This window comes from Plectropomus leopardus, chromosome 1, assembly GCF_026936395.1.
Source record: "Plectropomus leopardus strain MGB_pleo_1.0 chromosome 1, ASM2693639v1, whole genome shotgun sequence".
Lineage (NCBI taxonomy): Eukaryota > Metazoa > Chordata > Actinopteri > Perciformes > Serranidae > Plectropomus > Plectropomus leopardus.
The window spans coordinates 21,618,810-21,635,545 of NC_142176.1; the positions used below are offsets into that span (position 1 = coordinate 21,618,810).

General features: G+C 39.1%; 2 protein-coding genes and 2 non-coding genes across 5 annotated transcripts; all 4 read left to right on the top strand.

Annotated features, from left to right (window-relative positions):
* The first annotated feature begins 796 nt into the window (after positions 1-796).
* Positions 797-6,330, top strand: gcshb (glycine cleavage system protein H (aminomethyl carrier), b). Its single transcript, XM_042488345.2, has 5 exons — positions 797-1,007; positions 2,176-2,255; positions 5,470-5,533; positions 5,622-5,753; positions 5,900-6,330. The coding sequence occupies exons 1-5, from the start codon at positions 857-859 to the stop codon at positions 5,995-5,997; spliced, it is 525 nt and encodes a 174-aa protein (XP_042344279.1). The 5' UTR covers positions 797-856; the 3' UTR covers positions 5,998-6,330.
* Positions 6,331-9,122: 2,792 nt separating this feature from the next.
* rpl13 (ribosomal protein L13) lies at positions 9,123-16,322 on the top strand. 2 transcript variants are annotated; one of them, XM_042489272.2, is made up of 6 exons: positions 9,123-9,229; positions 9,687-9,807; positions 11,630-11,771; positions 13,490-13,663; positions 15,589-15,645; positions 16,121-16,322. In XM_042489272.2, the coding sequence occupies exons 2-6, from the start codon at positions 9,704-9,706 to the stop codon at positions 16,277-16,279; spliced, it is 636 nt and encodes a 211-aa protein (XP_042345206.1). In that variant the 5' UTR covers positions 9,123-9,229; positions 9,687-9,703; the 3' UTR covers positions 16,280-16,322. The 2 variants fall into 2 exon arrangements, with proteins under 2 accessions (XP_042345206.1, XP_042345125.1); XM_042489191.2 differs by lacking the exon at positions 9,123-9,229 and adding an exon at positions 9,230-9,349.
* Positions 13,296-13,378, top strand: LOC121948371 (small nucleolar RNA MBII-202). Its single transcript, XR_006106142.2, has one exon. It is a non-coding gene; the product is annotated as a small nucleolar RNA MBII-202 (small nucleolar RNA).
* LOC121948377 (small nucleolar RNA MBII-202) lies at positions 15,894-15,973 on the top strand. Its single transcript, XR_006106143.1, has one exon. It is a non-coding gene; the product is annotated as a small nucleolar RNA MBII-202 (small nucleolar RNA).
* Positions 16,323-16,736: the final 414 nt, after the last annotated feature.

A 16,736-nucleotide genomic window follows, 5' to 3' on the forward strand; every position in this document is an offset into this window, starting at 1 on the left:
GTTTACAGAATATGATCACTTGTCCCTTTCAAAATGTAAGACTGTGGGAAATATTTTTTTGGGCCCTATGGCATCACGTGATAGACTTACAAGTTGTAATTCTGCATTTTATCTGTAAAACTTTCCTGGAGCTGAGAAAAAGCATTTAAAAATCTGCAACGTCCACACAACTGCACATATTTAACCCCAAAAGTTAACCTGAAAGCTGAGTATATGCCATGCAAGCAACTCCATTTGAACTCCATTTTTGTGTGCCATCTTGGCATCTGGTATCTAGTTGTTATTACAAATGTATAAACCTTGCTTTGCACTGTAGAAATTTCAGTTCTGCAATCTCACCGCTAGATGTCACTGAATCCTACACACTGGACCTTAAAGATTACCAAGCGAAAGATTACAGAAGCATAATGCATTCAGTTATGAAGAAAGATTTCCTAATTTCGGCCTGAATTTCGTAATTAACGAGATTATTATCTCAGAATTATGAGGAAATTTTTCATGGGGGAAAAAAAAATGCATTGTTTTGTCTGAATTACGAGATTATTACTCAAAAGTCTGAGATAAAGTTTCTAAAAGATACATTTCTCCAATGTTTTCTCTGAATTCAAGAGATAATGTCGATTCTGAATAAAAAGAGTAGATGATTTTTTTTTTTTTCTCACGTGAGTACATAACACATTTTTAGATGCCACATGTAGATTTTAAACCCGTGTTGACCTCCCTCCTCTCCCACCACCCCTGCTCTCCTCCTCCCGGCGGGAGCCCGCAAACAGTGGGATGGCGCTCGCTCCCGTAGTCAAGTGTAAGCGCACCCGACAAGTGTGGACACACACACACACACACACACAGAGTGAAGATGGCGATGAGAGCAGCGCTGCGGTGCCTCTCTGCAAACTTTTCTCCCAGACTGCCTCACCTCTCGTCGGCAGCGCAGCTTTCAGCGACTCGGCTGCTGTGGAGGAGCGACTCTCCGCGGACACTGAGCACGACCTCGGCCCTGTCCACAGGTAAGAAACACAGCGAAAACAGATCACCATGGCTGTCCAAATCAGCCGTGATGTTACTTCCTAACATGCGGGCTAGTCACACATTCCTGTGTGTCTGTAATGGGCGAAACAACTCACGCAGTTAGTGTCACTTTCCCAGCAGAGGATTGCGACAAAGAGGGCAGCTCAAACTTTGTTTTTAACTCGGAGCCTGTCAACTACCAAAACTTTAGCAGCGGCATGTTGTGTTAGCTGAGGTATACAAAAAGGCTTTATGTCTTCATTGAAAGACAGACGGACCACGAGCTCCAGACTGGGATGTTAATTTATGACCATAAAATACAAATTAAGTGTCTCGTGCACCAAGTTGTTGCTTATCAAACAGAAGTCACGCGTGAGCCTGGATATGTGCCACGAGTCTTTGTGGAGTGATGAATTTTCATGTGTACATACTGTCTAAAATTTAAACAGTTGATTTTTTTCCTCCTAATTGTTGCTGTCATTCATTATTCTTATACTCTTTTATACGTTAAAGCTTTTTTTTTTTTTTTTTGAAAGGCTTTCACCTATTTTTATAAATAGAAAAACACGTCTATAGCCTGTCACAACAGGAATATTGTGAATCTGCTCTCTGCTGCCATGCATCAGCATCTTGCACAGTTCACAATCTGGTTCAAACCTGTATTTTTCTGCATGGTCTGATGCCAACACTGGGAATTGTTGAGGCATTGCGACTCTTCCCTGCGGGCATTGCGAAGATGACAGCATGAGCTTGGTATCAAAAGGCTCTAACTGTAACTCTTATTATTTGATTGCACATCTGACCCAACCTGATCCTCCACCTCTCTGTGAAAAAAAAAAACACTGATGCTCAGGATATAAAACTGCACTTGCAAAATGCTCATGATTCATATCTGAGGTTGTGTTTTTGCAACCATTGAAGTACAGATTATTTATCTCTAAATAACAGCACATGGTGTTGCATCAAAAACAGCCTTCTCATCAGCTTTGGTATGCAGTGCAGTAATGTGATCTTTGGACGTCCCAATTTTGTGTTTTCTTTAACACCTGGCGGACCTCCCTCTATATATTCATGTCATATTCAGGATTTATAGTTTCATTTTGTTGACTCACACACTAATTCATTAATCTGTTCCAAGCTGAATGATTTCCCTTTTTCTCTCCGCAGCCCTAAAGTTCACAGATAAGCACGAGTGGGTGCGAGTGGAAGGTGGAATTGGCACAGTGGGTATCAGCAACTATGCTCAGGTAGGTTGTTGGGTCTTCTTACTAATTATTGATTTATGACACACTTGGTTCAGAGGTTGGTACCGACATCCTAACAGAAATAGTGATATACTAATGTGTGCAGTACAGTGCTGCCCTTTGTCCTCACCCGCAGTGACTGTACTATAACACACTATTTACAGTTTTATGACTATTGTTGAGACAATTGATTACGACAAAACTGCAGTGCTGTGCAGAAAATATCAAGGGCAGGCCTACATAGACATTCAAAGCTCTGAATGTCTTTTGGCTTTGAATGCAGCTTTTAGAGAAACAAATGCTATTCCTACTTGGAGGTGTTATTCATTTCCAACACTGGCTGCCGTATCAAAATCTAAAGTTCAAATGATTTCATCTCTGCTGCTTGTGATGCATCATGATGTGAAGACATGAAGGAGAAACTAAGAGTCTACTGCATTTGTTGTTGATCGTTCCTAAAATGACACTGCACACGTAATATCTGCAGAGGAAATTATTTGCATTTTCAAACATCAATTGTTTAAAGTTTCAAAGTTTTCAGTTATGTCCACCTTGCAGAGTTTTACTGCCTCTGTTTATATTCATTAACCCTCATATCACTGCTGCATTCAAAAAGAAATGCCCATAAACTGTAGATGTGATTATTTCTGAGCAAAGTGTGGACTTTATCAATCTGCACTTCTACTGTACTTGTGAATGTGACCTTTGAGCAGGACTCTGACCGTGTGTTGTACCCACAGCATCTTGAAAAGTAGAAAAAAAATACCACTCAGCCTGTAGCCCTAATAAACAAATGAGAAAACAATACTGATAAGCTTTTATAGACTTCAGACTACTACTATTTTTTTTTTGCAAAAGAACAGAGAGTGCAAATTAATAAATACACATGATTAAAAAAACAACCTGTTCTCCTTGGCCGACGTGTTTAAAAGGCTTCCTGAAATACATCAAAGCAAAAGCACATAATCCTGTTTAAAGATAGGAAAAGGACACAGTTCAAATTAATAGAGGCAATAATTACATATGTACACACAGAACAAAATTGCAAACAAGCAGGACATGTAGATAGCAGCAGCAAAAAGAGAGTTTAGAGCTTACACGTGTATGTATTACTCATCCGTTGTTTTAAGTTATTACTGAAAGATCTATACGTCTTTAGTCTGATATGAATTGTATTCCAGAGTCTTGTAATCTCCTCTTATAGATCCACTAGTGACACGATTGAAATGTTATAAAATTACGAACTGTATTTAAGAATGACCAAGTCAGTGTTTCTTCAGTTCTTTAAAATTAAATAATAAAGTTTGTTGAGTCTAAAATGGCATCAACAGTTCCAGGGTCACAAAATAGTTTCCTTATCTTTGACCGCTCAGTGTTAAAGTGAGTGAAGTTTCTCTAACAGGAACATTTTGACTACAGAGTTTTAAAATATGTCTGATACTATAAATGAGGTCCTTGGTCTTTGTCGTCCACACATTAGTCTACTTCCATACATGTTGTGTAAGGAGGCATTGGGACTAGCTTGCTTTCCCATCATGCATCACTGAGTAGAGTATCATGCAGTAGTCGCCACACTGAGTCTCATATAAGGGCTGAAAACTAGAATCAGTTGTGCTTGTTCCACTAGTTCAGCTGCGTTGATACAGCAAACCGTGGACATTATAACATAATAACAGCTAGTTTATACTGTGTATGGTTGCCACTATACACAACACACAGTGCATAGAAGTAGTCAATTTGACCCGCTTTGTATTGTAGCCCAAAATATACAGGTTTGATAAAAATTTTACAGGTTCTTGATAGTCATTTCTTACGGCCTAGGACAAAACATCCAGTTGCTGCCAACAGAAACACTGTTTTCTTTAAGATAAAATGCAAATGCAATCCTGAAATTGTGTCTTCATCCCAAAATACAGATTTTCCAGTTTATTGTGTGAATAAATGTCAGAATGTTTTACATCTGGTTGAAGACAACAGTCTCGGTCGTTGCTTCGACGGTTTGATCAGGCTGATCATAATATAGCTGTACTTTATGATAAGAGCACATTTAAAAACAGCAGAGCTGCCCAAAGTGCTGTACATCGATAAATACGATACAATACGAACGATACATACAGTATAGTTCTGTGTGGCAGTAATGTCAGTTTATTGTTATAGTATTGCAATAGATTTAAATTTGAGAGAAATTATTTCTGATTTCTTACTGCTATTTGTTTCTTCACTGATGGCCCTGCAGATCTGACTCTGTGCTTCCTTTAAAAAATATCAGTAGATTAAAGAATAAATCTGGTGACATTCTGTAATGTCAACAAACTTCACGAATAGACTAAAACATAAAAGGATCCTACTAGCAACCATCATATTTGTATAGCTTATACTATATAGCTTATTTTCCTGTGTCGTTGAGCTTCATTAATGTTTAAAAACGACTAAAAAAAACTTGTTAAAAGAGTCAGACAATTGCAAACACCAAATGTGTATTAATGTGCGTTTGAAAATAATCCCCAACAGATGCACTTTTTACTACTGTTAGAGTAATATTTTCCAGAAACTAAAGTCCCAGGATATTTTCAATGTTATTGCTTTTTTTAAAAGATATATAATAATTTTTTTTTAAGTTGTACAGCTGGAGAAACAAATGGGAAGGGGATTTAGAACCACAGGCAGGGAGAGTCATAAAGTATCGAGAGGCTCATGAATTCATTCAATGAGATTTGTTGACCATAACAAATATAGAATATAGAAAGCCTCATCATTTTAGTAAAATACAGAAATGCATCAAGAGAGTACTTCACCTGTAAAATGACCATTTGTATGTTTGTCTGACTTTAAGGAGAGCATAGATACTTTTCACTTTCAGTTCAGTTTTCAATACTAAGGTTTTTCGTGAAAATGCATGTCTTGAAAAGTACTGAGCATACGACGGGATAAATGAGGCTCGGATTATTCTGCACAAATTTGCGAAAGTTTGTAAGCACGCTTTTATGTGTTCTTGCTATTGTTAAACGTGGTCTCTCAATCAGTCGATATGTTTGCAGTTTTACTCGGAGGCATGAATGAAAAAACTCACAAACTCAAAATAACATGGCATGACTAACTGATTTACAAGTAGTTATTTTGTGGGTGAAGTATTCCTTTAAGGCATTGTCAGAGTACTGCTTTTTAATACTTTTCACATAATACTTTGTAATTCATACAGTTTGTTCTGCTGTTTCAGGAAGCATTAGGCGATGTGGTTTACTGTGGACTTCCTGAAATTGGCCAAAGTCTTGAGCAGCTGGGTAAGAGCCAGGAATACACAGCACGTTTTTGATGGTAATTGAGTTCAGTAGTGTGATAAGAAGTGTCTGTTGTGTTTTTGTGTTGTAGAGGAGTTTGGTGCCTTGGAAAGCGTAAAGGCTGCCAGTGAGCTCTACTCACCACTGACGGGAGAAGTCACTGAAATCAACACAGAGCTGGCAGAAAACCCCGGACTGGTGAATAAAGCCTGCTATGCAGAGGGTAAGCGTCTCACAGTGACTGTTCTTTTCCTCAGCATTTCTCCCAGTAGGTTTGTTGCAAAGATAGATGGCATGTTGCCAGTTCAGAATAAGAGACCTGCTTGTTCATGAGGCCATTTTTTAAAAATATGAACTGCTGCTTTTCAGGGTGGCTAATCAAGATGACGATTGCAAAACCTGAAGAACTGGACAGCCTCATGGATCAAGCTGCGTATGATAAATTTATTAAGTCACTTGAAGAATAAATGAATGAACTGACTGCGCTGTTTTTATAATGTCATTGCAATCAAAGATTAGTAGGCAGGGTTACTAACATCTTGTGTGACACTCTTTCTTATCTGTGGTATTTATTTTGATACTGGAAATGTGCTATCAAAATAATTAGAAATCCCCAGTAACATCTTCCACTTAGGTTAGGATTTGTTTAGCTACTAGCCAACCCAAAGGGCTCATAATGTCGAGATCTGTCTGTAAACGCGTTTCTTGTGCTTTGCTCCTCGTGCACAAACCTGGTAAAAGACTACAAAGTGATTGTAAAAGCTGTGTCACATTCATTTAATAAAATTTAGTCCTTACAACCCTGTGTTTATTTTCTCGATGTCTGTGAATTCACTACAGCTTTAAAATTGAACAAATGTGATGTGATGGCATTGGTTTAGTGTTTAAATCATTTGAAATATAGTTAAAAAAAACGTCATGCACAGTTTATGATGTGCTGTTTTCATGTTAACACTGTGTTGCGGTACATGTGCTGACAGCATGTCGCTTCTTTTGCTTGTTATAGTTCTGCACACCTTGACCTTTGCCCTTGGGTGAACAAAGACAAAGATTACAGTTTATTAATGATTAATGAAGCAGTGGTGCTAAAATCAGTGACCAAACTTAAAACTGCACTCTCAGGCTGATAGTGGAAAATGAGCACTGTGATTAGTTTTTTGTGGTTAAAACTGATTAACTGAAATATTGTCACGGGCGGTTTAAGTCACTGAGAATCTCTAGTTCATTTAATTGTATAACATTGTTAATAAATGATTTACTTTATGGCCAAAGTTTCTTTAAATAACCTCTATTGTGCCAACCTATCTGTGTACCATCAACACAAGTTTCCCATTCAAAAACTGAATATTTGTCCATACTGATACCTTTTTACCAGCGGCATTTTTGGAAATTTGAAGACATTGGGCACTCGGCCTGATTAACAGACACTATTTTGATGCTTTTTTAATGAACTCTGCACCCTTAATGCACCCTTATTTATGCTTAAAAACTTTTGTTTTCCCCAAGTAATTATGAATTTTGATGTTTTAAATTCAAGCAGTTAGTAGTTAAGTGTTGAATATGAACAGATTGCTTCAAAACTGATATTATTAAAAATCTGTTGACAAGAGTTGAAAATATGGTTTAATGTGGCAATTCATGTTAACAGTGGTGGAATGAAACTAATTACATTCACTCAACTACAAGACATTACAAAACGACAGATTAGATCCAAGGCTTTGTAATCATTATTAAGCCTATTCTTATTTTTTCTTATATATTCTTATAGATTTATAACCTACATGTTTAGATCCAGAGCTATTTATAAAACATTCAGGGCTGAAGACTCGGACGCCATGGCCTAACAACGCCACTGCTTTTCACACTTGATTTGTCTCTACTGCTCCAAAATAATGAAACATAATTCTGTTAAAATGCATTTAACAACAATTCCTTATCATAATTTTCCAATAAACTGCAGGGATGGTGGTTCCAGTATGGTTTTTTTATTAGGTTTTTTTAAAAGTAGGCTACTTAAAAAAGACATATTCAGATTCATTTCAGAGAGAAAAGTAGCATAGTTTCAATTAAACAAAAAAAAACATCAACCAAGTTACTAAAAGATACATTATGCATCAGTAATATCAAGGAATCATAAAGCAGAAGCTGTTGACATTTTGCTTTAGGCCTTCCTCTATGGCACAGTTTCTGATCACTGCAACAAAAAATGAACGACAACAGATAAATTTGATCTAGATATATAATTATCTTTTTGAATGCGATTTTAGTCCCTCCACTGTGTCCACAGAAGGCACACTGACTCAGGAGCATGCAGAGAAACAAGTTCAGACAGGACTGAGCACAAAGAGTTTGTTAACAAATAACTGAAGGTGGGATCAGTAAGATGTTATTTTCATGAGAGGACACTTAGCCTTAAATACAGTTTGTTGTCCCACTGAAATCAAATTTTCATGTTTTAGGGTTTGCTGAAGGCTGTTCCTGAAGCACAAAATGAAAAGAAAAATCTCCCAGGTTTATGTGATTTGCTAACAGTAGTCACTTTAAAAGGAGACTCAGATTTAGGGACACCTGGCACCTCGGGCTCCAAACCCCTTTGCTTTGTAGGCCAGTTTGGTGATCCAAAATATTTTTTTATTTCACTCATCATTTGAATGTTTTGTTTTTAGTCATTTCCAAATACAGCCACATACTTATTACATCTACATCCTGCTACCATAAAGAAATTGTCTATGTATGCTGGCTAACTTTAAGAAAATAATTTGGTAGTGGTAGGCTGCCAGTTGAGGCCTGCCAATATATGTATATTATCTCACTATAAGGCTATCTAACAAGCTTACTGCTGACTACTGATGAAATGTGCTAGGCCTACATCTAGTGGCCAACACAAAAACTTCACCTCTAATTGTTATATACAAAACGCAGCCCACAATATCACACGTGTACATAAAAAGAGATCATGAATAAATTATCTGTTATATTGTAAACAGCATTACCACAGACTTCTAAAGCTTTGCAAATGTAAATTAGGCTGGGCTACATCTTTTGAAAAGAAGCACAATATACTTACTAATAATACAGGCTTAGATATTAAGGGGCTTTAAAGGCTTTCAGTGGATATTATTAGTCTACTATCCTTGTCCAATCTTTAGAAACAAAGAAGCAGTTCATAAATCATACGATTAATAAATCTCCAATCTAATCACTAATCTGGGCCTATTTCCAACCCAAACTCAGCCACGTTAACTGCACTGATGTTAATTGTATTTTTGGACCTAACGAATAAATAATTCCAGGCAAATTCGTAGTATACGACAACATAAACACACACACGTTGGATTTTTCCTGCAGCAAAACAAAGATGATTAAAGTACTTCTGGGTTTTGCTTAAATGAGCTAGTTCTCTCTGCGCCCGGTTTAAGTGATTTTGGCAAGGATTTTACATGTAACCCACAAAAAATAGCGATTCTAAATTAATAGAATATATTTTTACACAATCATTACATAATACAGTGTATTACTTCAAAAAGTCCTATGTATTTTTGTTCAATTTTACGTATTATCGTATTTTTCCTGTGGAGATAACTATCCCACATATACTCTTTGATACATTCTGTTCTGCCATTGGCTGGTCGACACATATCCCACAATCCACCGCATTACCACTTCCTTTTTCCTTTCGGCCATTTTCCTCCCTAGTAGGTATGCTAAATGTTTCTCTACAGATTTTAAAATAATCTACCTCAATCCTTAGTATTTTTTGTATATATACGAGTTTCACTTACATCATAAAATAGAGTGTTTTGTCACCTCTGAACTAAGGTGATTATTGCGTTGTTCCGTCCTTGTTAAAGTGCTGAATGACATCTGTTGTAATAGTGAGCTCCGGTCAGGCAGAGTCTATGAGCGACTGTTAGCATAGAGGCCAACGTGTAGCTCCAGATACTAACAGTGTCCCTCTAAATAAAAGAAAACTCGTATCAGATGCTGAAATTACTAGGACTAATTATTGTGGAGTGTTTAAGCCGTTAACGGGAATTGTCCGACTAAACGGTAACCTCGTTAGCCAGCTAGCTTAGCATCCCGGTCACAGCCCCGGTAACTCATGGTGTGCCGGCGTGACAGGCTGCTCATGTCCGTGTGCCGTGCTGTGTTTCAGGGAAGAAGTAGGCAGCCATGGCCCCCAGCCGGAATGGGATGCTCCTGAACCCCCACTTTCACAAGGACTGGCAGAAGAGAGTGCGCACCTGGTTCAACCAGCCCGCCAGGAAGATCCGCAGGTGAGAGTGCATCATGAAGTACGGACGATACGGGAAAATCATCTAATATAGTTTTGGATATTAGTACTGCTATTCTCTATCTCACTATGTAAATAAAATCTATAATCAAGTAGCATATCGGACGCAGCATTTAAACACCAAAGTGGTTACAGACAACGTTTAAACTGCGCTTTTCTGTAGGCCAGGCTCAAGTGTTATTAGTAAATATATATGTATACACACATTTCAAATGCAATAAGCCATAAGAAGTTAATTGAGACATAGTATATTGTTGCTGTGAGATATCAGCTGCATCAGTATTTCGTGTGTTTGGACGTAGTGAAAGAAACCAACTGAACTGTAGACCATAACTAAAATAAAGTTGTCAGGGTATTTTCTTAAAGGTAACATCAACAATGTATTTTGTCAGGGGACAAGTCAGTTCTCTGTAGTTTTACAGCCATAGGGCCACACTGGAGTCCAAAGGAGTTTCAAAGGACATTAACAAATGTGTGTCAGGGTGTAAAAATGTGAAATAACAGACGCTTTATATTAATATAAGTAATGGTAATCCTGCTTTGAGGGGTCCTGCATGTGGATTTCTTTGAATGATGGGGTTTAATTAAACTATTAGGTTGGAATTGGTATTAATATTTTAGCAGCAGTATTACTCTTACTGTTACTTCTCATTGATCTGATAGTATAATTGTACTCTTATTGTTTCTGTGAGTTTTTTTTTAAGGGGATATAAAATGAAGGTACATTTTTTAAAAAGAATCAACATTTTGTTTGTATGGTATGTATGTAAGAACAGTCTATAACTTTACATTAGGCAATAGCATTGTGTTGAACAAATCACTATTATAGGCTGTAACATACTGAGGTGGATGGCGTAAACTGAAGATGAACTACAAGGTGGCGATTGTAAACGGAGCATTTCTTCGCCTGAATGTGATGCACACTAGATGTATTGAAAGACTGGTAATGTTTTCGCCCTTTCATGCAAAAGAATTGTTGCACTTGTGGCGACAAACAGTGTCGACATCAACTGTTGTGAAAATATAACCAGACTTTGGAGCGTGTCTCTGAGAGCAGGGCCCTGTGTGTGTCTTTGTGGGACAGAGTGACAGTGCTGTCCCCGTCCCTCACACGTGCACCAGGCTGCCGGCTCTGACATGAGAGCTGTGCTCTGGATTGAATTGTGAAAATGCATCATAGATAGATAAAATCTGTAAAATGTGATGCCGATTTAACCCAAATAAACAAGAAAAATATTGTCTTTATTTCCTTAATACTGATAGCAGAACCGTTAATGTTGGAGATTATCAATACTCCGGTTTTAAATAATTTGGCACCGGTGCCTGTTTATTATCGGGTTTCAGCACCCATCCCTACTATGAGGGCTCCTTTTATCCCATTGAGGGTAGTTGTCTGTAAATGCAGACATGATTTTGATTGATCAAGTCAAGGAGTCAAATGCAGTGTGGTTGCAGTACGTGGTAAAGGCAGCGATTGATATTAATCCGTCATGTAGTCAGTTCCTCGATTAAAGCCGATATGAGAATTGGTCGATGAGACAGAGAAACAGAATGTAACAAATCAACATTCATCAATAACATTGTTTTGAACAATTCACTATTAAAGATTAACAATTTTCTAATGTGCAGTAGTATAATAACCTCAAAACACTCAGAAGATCTGAGAAGCTCTGTTTTTGTTTTTGTCATGATTAGTTGGAGAAACACGATCAGGAATATACAGACCTGAATATATTGTCATAGTTTCTGGGGCTGAAAGGGGGCATTGCTTACAGTAGTCGTAACAAATACTTTTCGTTTTTTAGGCGAAAGGCTCGTCAGGCTAAGGCCCGTCGCATTGCCCCACGTCCTGTAGCTGGACCGTTAAGGCCACAGGTCAGATGTCCCACTGTCAGGTACCACACCAAGGTTCGTGCCGGACGTGGCTTCACTTTGGAGGAGCTCAAGGTAAAACTCTCCAGTTGTCTGTTTATAGCTGTTTTACATTCAGGAATAATTTTATCAGTAACCTTTTAAGTGTTCAAAAATACTGGATAGTGCGTCAAAACTGTCCCACAGAATTTATTCCGCCAACGCGAAAAAGCAGGAAAGCAACTGATTGATGAAACTGAACTGTAAGTCAGCAACACCAAAACTGTCAAACCTGGTGTTTGTGGAGGTGACCTCCCCCTCAGAAATGCTATTGACGGCTGTGAACGCAAAGCAGAACAAGCTCAACCTTCCTGTGATGAATCATGCGTCCTACCCAACCAAAGCACTCAGCAGCTGCAGAAGAACACAAAGTGCCGCTCAAACACTTGATGTTCTTGCCAAACTGTACTTTTTCTTTCCTCCGCTTGTATTTGTCTGCTGTGGGAGGAAGACGTGCGTGACCTCACAACATGTGGACCTGTTTGTTTTGCTTCACAAGAAGCAGGCTCAAACATGAGTAATAGTGGCAAGGTTATGTTTCTTTTTAAGTCTACTTTGTCCAGTTTGTGTTTTACTGTGCTGATTGCTTCTGTCAGACCTCATCTTCATGAATAAGAACCATGGATGATGATGAGTAATGAACAAATAATTAATTGGTTAAGAATTTAATCAAATGTGAAATTTAATTGATGGGCTATGAAATAAATTGCAGCGAGCTTTGATTGAGTACAAAACACATTTGATATTTTGTAAAGGCAAGCTTTTATTTAGTTTTTAATAAAAAAAATCATCAGTTGGGGTGTCCGGTGGCTTAGTGGGTTAAGCAGGCGGCCCATGAATAATGGCACTGTCCGTGCTGCAGCGGTCGCGGGTTCGAGTCCATTTCGTGGCCCTTTGCTGCATGTCACCCCCCCCCCTTCACACTGCTGATCTGTCCTATCTAATAAAGGCAAAAATGCCCGAAAAAAAATCAATTAATCTGACCAAAAATTGATGAGGGAAAGTGCTTACAATTTGCAACCTCAGTAACACTTTCTTTCAGTTGCCAGTTGCTATTTAAGTTGTTGAGGGAATCTAATGCCTGTGCAGTAGAGTCTCACTCTGGAGTTTGATCCTCCACATCAGCCAAACTGTCATCAATTTGCTGTGAAGAAAAGTGCCAGCCTTTAAAATCGAGATTTTTCTGGCCACTAAAAGACAAAGAAAGCGCAGAGTGCTCGGCTCCTGTTTATTGGGTCGAAGTGTTGAATCGTTATGAACAGGTTGTAATTGAGTGCATTTGTTTTGTTTTTGTTTTTTCATAAATATTAATGGGTATATGCAAATATTTTTCTCTTGTAAATGCCACATTATGTTAATATAACAGATAATCAATATCCTGACTAAGGCGGGACTAGGCTCATGTTTTAAATATGAATGTCCATTGCTTTTGCAAGTGAATCTGTTGTCTCCTGTAAATAAAGAATAGCACTTAAAGTACGTGGGTTAGCGCGCAATCATCGGCCGACCCGCCAAGAAATATAAGAACGATCTCGCATGTTCGGCGTCGCAGCAGTCAGATGATGACAAATCTCCGGAATCTCTGTATTTACTTGATGAATACTTTGAACCCTTTTTCTGATGACTGCTTTTTGTTACTCAGCATGAAAATCTAATCAGATGTCACACACTGGACACCAGTAATCAGGACGTGAACATGACATCCAAATCATAGGATCTTGTTTAACTCTTAATGTGCTGTGTTCTTCCAACAGGCAGCTGGCATCCACAAAAAGACAGCCCGCACCATCGGCATCTCGGTTGACCCTCGCCGTCGCAACAGATCCACAGAATCTCTTCAGGCCAACGTGCAGCGTCTGAAGGAGTACCGCTCCAAGCTCATCCTGTTCCCCAGGAAGGCTTCTGCTCCTAAGAAGGGAGACAGCACTGTAAGTTTGTTTTTCAAGTTGTGGCAAAAAAATAAGAAAAATGAAAAAAAAAACCAACATCCAGTCTGTGGAGCACGTGGCAGACCACAGTTGTGGTTAATTGTCGTTTTGATTGTTTGACTAATTTTCCTACGAAAAACAAGTGTTAAAACATTCATGAAAGGCATGTGGTCCGTAGGAGTGAGTCATCCCTCAAAATCGAATAAGTACAATTTGTGAGCCCTCTGCAGTGTTTGTTTACTGCTGCCGCATCTTACGAAAACAGCTTAAACACAAGCTTTTATGACTAATAAAACAAAAACCACGGCTAAAATTGGTTTTATTCCTCCTGCACTTAAAAGTGGAGAGTTTTGTGTTTGAGTGAACTAGAAGATTTAAAAAAAAAAAAAAAAAAAGTGCAGTGCAGTGATATGTCCGTAATCTTTGCAGGACACCATTAAACTTTGGTCTCTGGCAGCTGCACGCCGTTTGTAAAAGATTTTAATTTGCGTTCTAAATGAGATTTTAGTGCTTCATTCGATTTTTTTCAGGAGTGTTTATTTGATTGCTTGTGCTTTGTAGCCTGGAAATCAGATGAGTCTGTGGGCTCATGTTTGCTCTGGCAGATGCATCTGGTCTCCCTCGTGTTCAGACAGGTTTCAAACCGGCTGGGCCAGAGTCGGGTCAATCCCGACCGTTTATTCAATACGGGCAGCATTATAGACGACGTCTCTTTAACTTGTGGAACATAAACATTTTCTGTAAAATCTGTGACTCTGTGGCTTGTCCCGCTGACACTACGGTGAACATAAACCTAGAACCATAAATGCATTTTTGAAAACAGCCAAGATGGCCGCTGCTGACGTGGCATCACCGACATGTTCAGGCTGCACAACGGCGAAAATACCAAAAGTGCAACCGGTGTAACACGCCAGGGTGCAGAAGCGATTTTTAATTTTTTGGTTTCTGCTTAACGAAATCAGGCGGTGGAGGTTTGAATCCAGGGCAGGCTGTTAGACTAGCGTAGATTAATCATGTGCTGCAGCCCCCGTCTGCCATGCTGGTCAAAGGCTGGTTTGCAGGGTGGAAAAGGCGCCGTTCAGCTCAGTAATTGGGGCGGCTGTTTTGGGACACGCTGCTTGCTGGGGTGTTTTTGGCCTTTCGTTGCTAGGAGGAGAGTAGGTGGCCGCTCTGATCCAAGACTGATCCAAAGTCCGCTGGATCAGCAAATGTTTTGTTACTGCTGTTACGCAGGTTAGATCCAGCACTAAAAACTGGCATTCAGATTTTATCAACCTGGGCGGCCACCTCAGTGGAGCCAACGTGTCGGGGCTGAGCCCTGGTCATGTCCGGCCTAATTTAGACCCGGGTCCTAGCACTGCGTACGTGCGTGTGCTTGTGTTTGGGGCAAGACAAGGGCCCAAGAAAAAAAATGTCAAACACAAATATATTGTGCTGCTGCTGTTACACGACCGCAGCTCATCTCTGCACCGTGTAGCCTCTTCACATTAGCCCGTCAGTTAGTGCTCTATCTCAAGATTCTCTGCGCTAAATCTCACATAAAGTGAAGAATTAAAGTATACTGAGGGATTATCCAGGAGCTGAATAAAACATCCAGGGCCTGTAATGTTATAGAAACTTCCAACGGTGGGAAAAATAATGGGGGCTGAAGACCAGACATCGCTCACCGCCTCAGTTGTCAGTGCACCCTCAGTTACAACAGTAATTGATTTATTACTCAGTAAGATTATATATTACACCTGTCCTCCCAACAGCCTGCAAGTGCATTGCTGTGGTTGAAAATAAATAACCCTTAAGCTTTTTTTCCTGACTGCCTTTTATTTAAGTAATTTCACAGCCCCCAGACGTCAGCCTTCGCAGGATGTTTATCTGCCTTGCGATGTTTCCTTTTGCTTTGAAGAATTAACTGTTGGTAATGTTTTCAGGAGGAGGAGCTCAAGATGGCCACTCAGCTCGCTGGTCCAGTCATGCCCATCAAAACGGTAAGCTTCAACTCTTCAGAGATTCTTTGGCACCAGGATGTTGGGATAGATTGCGGTGAAATCACTGTAAATGAATGTCTTTAGTTTGGGCTGGAAAATGAACCTTCATTTTTGTCTTTGAAATTGCACACCAGATAACATGGACTTGGATAGATTTTGTCGTTTGCCATTCATATGCCATCATGTGTTAGCGATGACTGTTCAGAAATATAAAAACACTAAATGTGTGAAAAATCACAGCAGTCAGATGATGACAAATCTCCGGAATCTCTGTATTTTTTTTGATGAAACACGTGAACCCTTTTTCTGATGACTGCTTTTTAAAATCGAGCTGAAAAACAAATTGAAGCATTATACACGGGCATTGGTTTGCAAAAGTCAATGTTAAATTGGCTGGATTTTGCCATTTGGCAGAAAGAATTGAGCAATGTGAGAAAACCTATTTGCTTAGTGTTGTCATTTTCTTCTCTCCCAGGTGCACAAAAAGGAGAAGGCTCGGGTTATCTCTGAGGATGAGAAGAACTTCAAGGCTTTCGCCAGCCTTCGTATGGCCCGCGCCAACGCTCGTCTTTTCGGCATCCGCGCCAAGAGAGCCAAAGAGGCCGCAGAGCAGGACGTGGAAAAGAAGAAGTGAAAATAATCACTATGGAACTTTGCAAAATAAAGTGTTAAAAAGATCAATGTGAGAATGTCATGATTATCTCTTAAACGTTTTCAGTGTGTAGTCAGAGATGAGGGGACTTTGTGGAATAGAGCCACATGCCGTCTTGTAAATATAGCTGTTTACTGACTCTTACATGTAATAACACAGACAAGGTATGATTTATAGATGGTCTCAAATGTGTTAGATTGACTTTTGGGTTCAGAGCTCTGGGCCTTGTTCTTCGTACGTGGATAACAGAATGATCCAAATGTCTACAATTTGACATGTCTGAATTTTTTAGTTATTTGAAGCTGGCTCAATTTAAATCATGAACTGCTGTCAGAGCAACAAGTCCTTAAACCCAAACCTGCAAAAGGGTGAGCTTATTCACAGCAAGCTGGATCTGGAAAATTTGATTCAAACCACAAAAAGAACGTTTTCCATACAA